This window comes from Montipora foliosa, chromosome 2 (genome assembly GCF_036669935.1).
Source record: "Montipora foliosa isolate CH-2021 chromosome 2, ASM3666993v2, whole genome shotgun sequence".
Taxonomy (NCBI): Eukaryota; Metazoa; Cnidaria; class Anthozoa; order Scleractinia; family Acroporidae; genus Montipora; species Montipora foliosa.
Genome location: NC_090870.1, coordinates 13864373 through 13872592, shown reverse-complemented (window position 1 = coordinate 13872592; position 8220 = coordinate 13864373). Strand labels below are relative to the sequence as shown.

Sequence of the window (8220 nt, the reverse complement as noted above, 5' to 3'; positions counted from 1 at the left end):
TTGATAGGTGTCAATTGATCAAAACATGGATGTCCAATATCAAAGATCTATGCTGTAAACTAGCATGATACTGTTCACATTGGCATAAATGGAGGGGTGGACGTACGTATGTACGGACGGTCGATGACGTGATGGCTATAAAACCAAAATTTCTCGCATCGATCGGTTACCATATTTTCTAAACTATGGTGCTCCGCGCGCGTGCGGAGCTCCGCTATCATGACATTGCTGTTATGTGATACAATGTTGTAGAGTCATTCCTTCTAATAGTACATTGTCTTGAAAGTGTTGAAACTGAGCAACCTTTAAATCTCATCAGCGCCACTTTTTCTTGAAAACTCGGTATGATCTGAAAAAAGTGAAATAATTATAATAATACTAGGTAAAATACTACTACTACTACTATTGCTCATAATAATAACAATCAGAACAACAACAATAATGATAATGATAATGATAATAATACTAACAAAAAGAAGACGAACATAAGCAGCTTTTCTTGAAGAATCAACGATTACAAGCAAGGATTATTAACGCTGAGCATTCGATGGAGCTTTGGGAAAAATTCCCTCCCCGTGGCAAACCTTCAAGAAAGAAAGCTATTTCGAAGTTAATGTTATGTATGTTTGGCCAAACCCTCCAGTCTATTTTCCATACTACTTGTTTAAATAAAGGGAACCTGCACTCCGACAAATGAATAATTTTAAACCCAACAAAATTATACTTGAAACAACGTGTTTGTATCGAAAAAAAAAGGAATTTCAGAATCACTTACTTTCACTTTCAAAGTTCCCAGGAGCCGCCATCTTGAATAACTGTGACATATAATGGTGGCCAATATTGTTTTTACACAAAGAGCTTTTGTTTTCAAACAATAGGGACTTTAAGATCTACGACAGCGACTTACGTTTTTTGCGATTAGTCCATCTTGTTCACGGCGTACAATGTGGGTAAATTTGGCACGAGCGGTTTCCAAGTAAAAAAGAGAATGAACGATTCACAATTGTATGCACGCGTTGTCGTCAAAACCTCAAATTTGGTTGTTTCACGTCGTTGTTGTGCAGAGTACCGCACGAATATATGCGAAAATGCGTGCCGCATGTGCAGCACGATTATTTTTCCTCTTTTAACCAATGATATTGTTGTTTTGTGGCGTTCTCGTTGAAGACCGATCTTAAAGTCCCTTATAGGGCAACCATGACGCGTCACAATTATTCAAGATGGCGGCGCCCAGGGAATTTGAAAACCAAAACAAGCGTTTTTGAAATTCATTTATCGGTCAGTATAAAATGCACACTGCAGACTGCAGACTGGGTCTAAAATGCACACTGAGGCCTGGGCCGAGGCCTATTTAGTACTGCAGTCTGCATTTTAGACCCAGTCTGCAGTCTGCAGTCTTCATTTTATACTGACCGATTCATTTATTTTTTTCCGATCCAAACTTTTTCAATGTAAACTGTATGTTTTGTGGTTTTACAGTTATGTTCTCTTTTTTTGCGGATGTTCCCTAAGGCTACGATGCTTCCGCTGTGAGGCTTTTAATGCTGAAGGGTTTTAATAATCGCATATTGTAAAATCAAGCGCAAACCTCTACGCAGATTTCAGCAGAAATAATGCTGACTATTTGCTTCATGCTAAGACGGTATTAGTAGACAGCAGGTTGTTGCAGTTCATCCTTGGAATGCCAACAGTTCCTTCGGACGTCTTACGTTGTTATATACATCGTGCTTCAGTAGAATCAAGCCAGGATTTCGTATATATATATATACCCATTTGAAAAGCAGACTTGTAACTATAAGAGCCAAACGCTATGTCACAGACAAAAAAATAACTGATATTCTCTATATTTTTTAAATCAACGCAACAGAGCTGGCAATTGATACTATTTTACCCTTTTCCAACTCTCTAATTTAATTTAAACTGGTTTTCTTTCAAAATATCTTCTCAGGGACAGCAGCAGGTGGCGTGTGGTCACATTTAGGGATGCAAATGATAAACATTGGCTGTGAGGTTTTCAAAGAATTTGGCTTCAAGTAAACATCAAAAATTATGTAAAGTAGATGTCTGGTGCTGTTTCAAGGCATACTGCGTATTTTAAAACAAACTTCCCGTCGGTGAATGTTGAATTAAAATTGCTCAAATGTTAACGTGACAACGGATTTCGTATGGAGGATTTTCAAGCAATGGCACTTGATGTGTGTGGCACAGGGGATTGCCTTTCTTCTGCGTGTGTGCTTTGCGATGATGAACCGCAAATACTGGGCCTTTTCCCAAACTTGAAAATATCACGGTCCGTTTGAAGTTGTCGTGTGGATTATTTGGAGCCTCATTTATTTATTTTGAAAGCCAAAACAAAGGTCCGGGAAGAACTTTCAAGCGTCTGGCACGGCTTGAAGGAAAAAATTGCATATTTGGAGGTGAAGAAAACGAGGCAATGCCAAAGTAAAGTAGAATTTTTACCAAAAGACGACTTCGTGACCGGTGTCACATTGCCACTTATTACACATTTAACGTTTCCACCACTGGACAATTCACAGACTGTGTCAGTCAAGCCAGCCGAAGCGTAGCTGCGACTTCAATAAAAAGTCATACCAATAAGTTGGTAGAACTATCGAAAGGTTTAGGTTATTTTTTACTGGGAATTCTTGTCGAGTTAAGACCATTTATTTCATCTAAGAAAACAAATGAAAAATTGAGGTGGAAACCATGGAAGACCAGGAGCTCGAGGATACCTTACGCTTTAATAAGATTAACAAAGACGAAACAATATCTTTCAACGAGGAAGAGGATGGTTCGGTTGTGGAAGATAATTTTGAGGAAAGATTGGAAGGTCACAAACACAGAGAACAAGAACAGAAAGAGGAGGAACCTATAGAACAAGGCATAGTTGAGGAACCTCTAGAACACGCGCTTTATGAATGGGTTGGATCGATAACGGAAGAGATGTCAGCAAGTACTGATCACGAGAAAACCGCATGCTTGAGAGACAACATCACGGGTTGCAAGGACGATGTCGACTTATCATGGAAAAACGATGGTGGCTGCACGTCTGGAATAGACGATGCTTTTTCTGAGACAGACGAAACAATATCTTTCAACGAGGAAGAGGATGGTTCGGTTGTGGAAAATAATGTTGAGGAAAGATTGGAAGGCAACAAAAACAAAGCACAAGAACAGAAAGAGGAGGAACAGGAGGAACCTATAGAACAAGGCATAGTTGAGGAACCTCAAGGACAAGGGCTTTATGAATGGGTTGGATCGATAACGGAAGAGATGTCAGCACGTTCTGATCACGAGAAAACCGCATGCTTGAGAGACAACATCACGGGTTGCAAGGACGATGCCGACTTATCGAAAAACGATGGTGGCTGCACGTCTGGAGTAGACGATGCTTTTTCTGAGACAGACGAAACAATATCTTTCAACGAGGAAGAGGATGGTTCGGTTGTGGAGAATAATGTTGAAGAAAGATTGGAAGGCAACAAAAACAAAGCACAAGAACAGAAAGAGGAGGAACAGGAGGAACCTATAGAACAAGGCATAGTTGAGGAACCTCTCGGACAAGCGCTTTATGAATGGGTTGGATCGATAACGGAAGAGATGTCGGCAAGTTCTGATCACGAGAAAACCGCATGCTTGAAAGACAACATGACGAGTTGCAAGGACGATGCCGACTTATCATCGAAAAACGATGGTAGCTGCACGTCTGGCATAGACGATGCTTTTTCTGAGACAGACGAAATATCTCTTTCCATCGATGAAAATTTAAAAGGGCCTCAAAGGCAGATTAGTAGTGATTATGAAGAAGCCACAAAGAAAGACATGGAGCCTCAGTTCAAGGAAAACGAAGGAGACAGTAATGATGATGATAGTGGAACTGTAGCTGAGAATTGCCAAACATCCCCCTGTAAAACCGTAGCACTAAAAGATGAAATACAATCAAACTATAATGAAAGGGCACAAAGATTCCGAAAGGACGCAATGCTACCTGATTTCAACCAAATCACCGAGGAAGACGGGGAGAAAATTGACGTTGTTGATAAAAACGAAAAGGGAGAGGCCGATAAGAATAGCGAAAGCGCAGAGGATTATTCACAACTATCCGACATTGGAACCTTAACACCAAGAAATGGAAGCAACTTCGACCTGAACGAAAGGACAATGGACCGTCTAGAGGAAGCAGCGCTATTTGAAAACAATAACGTCCACTCAGAAGCTTACAATGAAGACTATACTGTATTCTCTGAGACAGAAGGGGCTTTACATAACGATTCAGAGGTCGGAGAAGCCAATACTAACACTGAAGGCTGTCTAGATCAGGGAGATGATAATGTCAGACTGCAAGATCCTGAGCAGCAATCTCAACTGAAGGAGCTGCAATTGTATGATTCTCCGGTACACGCCAAAGGAGACGCTTCGTTGGTAGTGGAACACCGTAAGAAGCTAAACGATACTGACGGAGGATCATATTTTGAGAATGACTTACCATTAGTAGCTGGCGATGAAAGCATTCCTGGCGGTTTTTGCTCCGATGATGACTTATCTTCAATATTCTCTGATGACAGCCAAGACATGAACACTCTTTTACAACAGAACAGCACTTTGCGCGAAGCTATGATGCAGCTTCGCAACGATAACCCTGAAGTGTTTACTGACACGGTCAGCGAAACGTCAGATGAGATAGACAATTTTTATCACAATCCATGTGAAAATAGCGTCAATGGCAAACTATTAAGAAGTCAATTGACAGCAGACAGTGACTTGAACGCTGAAAGACTGAACGAGTTAATGAGAGAGAAGAGGGAGTCGCAGGCAAAATTGCGGCAACTGGAAAGGGAAAAGGCTGCAGCTGAACGAAAAAATAGACAGGACAAAATGGACAGAGATTTCTTAGAAGAGAGATTTTCTATAAAGGCTGCTCAATTTGAGAAGGAAATACACAATTTGAAACAAGAAAATCAACGACTAAGACGTGCTAGCCCTCGAGAAAAGGGAAAAAACGCAAGCGATCTTAACAAGAGCTTTGGCGATACAAAAGATACAACGGATCCATTTGTAGCTAACGAAGACAGAAGCCTCGAGGGGCGGAAAGGCTTTGCCATCGATATTGCTATGCTGGCACGGGAAAATGAGAAATTAAGTGAAATAATTGACCACCTGCAAGAGTCTCCAGGAAATGATTGTTTCAGCGAGTTTGTTGACAATTTAGACAGATACGTTCCCAAAGGTGAATACATTAGGATTGAGAATGAGAAACTTAAACTGGAGACAACAGTGAGAGAAAAAGAAAGGTTAATAAAGGAACAAGAACGCTTGCTAGAAGAGACCAAATTTGATTTAGAAGAGGAAATTGAAATTCTTAAGGAGAACCTGAGAAAGGCTGAAATTAAAAACATAGAGAAAGGAAAAGTTCTAAGACAAAGCGATATTAAGATGATGGAGTCCAAAGCTAAATTTACTGAGAAAGTTAGAAAGCTCGAAAGCAAATTAGAGGAAGAGACTGCCAATAAAATGAAACTGGAAACTGTCATTGTAAACTTAAAAAAGTGCAACGAAAGGTTTCATAGCGAAATCCAAAACATGAAGGACCGAATGAAAAAACTCCAAAAACAAGGAATGGAAAATGAAGAAAATAATCGTCGCAATAAATTTGAAGCAGAGGAACGCTTACGTCAGGAAGCTGAAGAGAAAGCGAAGCTTGGAAGAAACGTAGAGGCACTTCTTCAGGACCTCATGCAGTTAAAAAGTAAAATGCTTGAAGAAGACGAAAACCATCGGCAGGAGAAGGAGAAACTAAGGTCTGAGTTGGAAAATGAAAAAATGAAATTGATTGATGGACATAAAAATGAGCACCGAAGTCTAATATCTGAGCTGGATGTAGAGAAGAGGAAGAATGAGCAGTTGAAAAGAATGGTGGAGATCCCTATGGAGACCATCGTCCCGTATGTGGAAAACACGACAGAGGATGGAGCATTTGAGAGCCCGATGTTCGACATTGAGCAAGGCATAGTTGAGAAGTCATTCCCAGATGAAAGACTCGAAGACCAGGGGAAAGACGATACGGTTATGACCTTTAACAACAATGCAGATAATGGGTCATGGAATGCTAACTCAGGCGTTGAAGACAACACGAGAGATTTACCCAAACTCAAGAGGAAGCTCGTAGAATTGGCAAGATTAAACGGAAACCTGAAACGAAGAAACAAGGAAAGTGAGGAAGAAAACATCCATTTAAGGGAAAGGATGGAAACAGTTGGAAGAGACGTTAGCAGGCTGAGAGAGCTTGAGGGAAAAAACGAAGAGCTTCAAGAGGAAATTTCACGAAACGTCAAAAAGAAAATCGAATTGCAAAGAAAACAAGAGGATTTGACTGAGGAAATGGAAGAAATCTTAAAGAAGTTGAGTAAAGTGGAACGGAACAATGAGGACCTCTTAGAAGAGGTAAGTCGCTTGACCAAGAAGATCAAAACCATGGAAACGGAGTCCACCGAGGAAAGATTAAAGCTGGCATCCACGTTGGAACAGGAAAAGAAAATTGCAGTGAATGAGAAAGAGAAACTGCTAGAGGATCAAAAAGTAAAAAGCAAGGACCTAGAAAATTTAATACATGAATTAAACGCGGACATCCAAACTGTGAAAGAAGCCAAGCGGACGGCAGAGGAAAACTTTGTAAACGACATGAGGAATCTTGTAGAGAAACACAACACGGAACTGGCAAATGAAAGGGAGAGGCATCGCCAACTGCAAGATGAATTGAACAACAATGCAGGGACAGTGAGAAGGGTAACAGAAGAGTGGGAACAAATGCTGCGGAAAACTGTGAACCGTTACGAGGAGGATCTGCAGAAAGGTGAAGAAGAGAAGAGAAAAATGGCGGATGGTTTTCAACGCCAGAAGAACGAGATGAAGTCCAAATTCGACAAGGAACGTGAAACGTTGAAAGAACGAATTCAAGGGATAGAAAGCGGTGGAAGATCACCTCTTGAACGGGAAATCGCTCAAGAGACCATAGAACTCAGTTTCGGAAGCCCAGACAACGAGAAAATGGAAGACGTGAACAGCGAAATGGGCGAGGAGGAAAGAAATAGCGTTATTGCTAAAAAGAACGAGAAGATACGAACTCTTGATGGCCAAAGGCAGAGGCTTAAGCAAAAGTTGGAGCAACTTACGCGAAGCCACGAAGAGGAGAAGAGTATTTTGTGCGATAATTACAAGCAAGAGAAACAGAAGCTCGAGGAGACATTGACAGATCACTACAAAGGAATCATTGCAGAAGGCAAGCATTACTATGAGGGACTGCTTCAGGATCAAAGAAGGAAATATGAAACTGAAAATGAAGAAATAGAAAATAGATTCAAGAGGGAAAGACGAGAATATGAGGAAAGATTGAAACAGGACTTCTCGAACAATTTGTCTTCAAAGAGTACTGAGCTCCAGACTAAGATTGAAGCAGATCGTTCGGAACAAGTGCTGAAACAAAAGGAAATAATACAGCGGTTAGAAGCGCAAATGAGAGAAAAGGTCAAAGTGATGCAGAATGAAAAGAACGAGAACCAAAGGAAATTCGAAAGAGAAAAGCAGGTACTAGAAGCAACGATTCAAGCCCTTTCAAAAGAGCTAGAAAAAGCTAAACAAGAGGCAAAAGATCTGAAAAAGAAACAAAAGAAACACAAAGCAGAAATGGAAGAGACCTTTGAAAACGAAAAGAAAGAGATGACTGAGGCGTGGGAGAGATGCAAGCTTGACACGATCAATCAAATCGAAGAAGAATGGTCAGAAAAGTTGAAAAACGAACTCAGTAAATCAGAGGTCTTTAGAGAAGACCTTCAAGAGACGTACGAAACTAGGATCAAGCAAATGAAGGTTAACTTTAAAGCACAAAAAGCAGACATGGAAGGACGTTTGGCTGATGCTATTTCTGAGCTGAACTCTCTTGCGGAAAGCAAAAAAGAAATACGAGCAGCTTTAGAAGACGAATACAAAAGGAAACTACAGAAGGAAAAAGAAAATATTGAAAGCACACTTCAAGGCCTACGCCATGAGATAGGACGCTTGCAAGAGCACAGAAAGCAATTGCAAAACCAAATGGCCCAGCGAGAAAGCCACGCAAAAGCCAACGTCGCACCTCTGTTGGATAACAACCCACAGGTAGTATTTTCAACATGATGTTGGTAAATTATGCTTAGGAAAGTGAACCCAATCTTGCAAAGCGCCGGTCTG

The 8220-nt window shown here is 40.7% G+C and overlaps 1 protein-coding gene and 1 long non-coding RNA gene across 2 annotated transcripts in view; one reads left to right on the top strand and one right to left on the bottom strand.

Moving 5' to 3' along the window:
• LOC137992528 (uncharacterized) lies at window positions 1-951 on the bottom strand. The gene is made up of 3 exons (XR_011121711.1): window positions 908-951; window positions 776-815; window positions 1-349 (listed from the first exon to the last, which is right to left on the bottom strand). It is a non-coding gene; the product is annotated as an uncharacterized lncRNA (long non-coding RNA).
• Window positions 952-2062: 1111 nt separating this feature from the next.
• Window positions 2063-8220, top strand: part of LOC137991202 (golgin subfamily A member 4-like) — a 30237-nt gene continuing 24079 nt past the window's right edge. The window contains exon 1 of the mRNA XM_068836316.1: window positions 2063-8148. Coding sequence (XP_068692417.1) covers window positions 2707-8148 — 5442 coding nt within the window. The 5' untranslated portion in view covers window positions 2063-2706. The remainder of the gene's footprint in view (window positions 8149-8220) is intronic.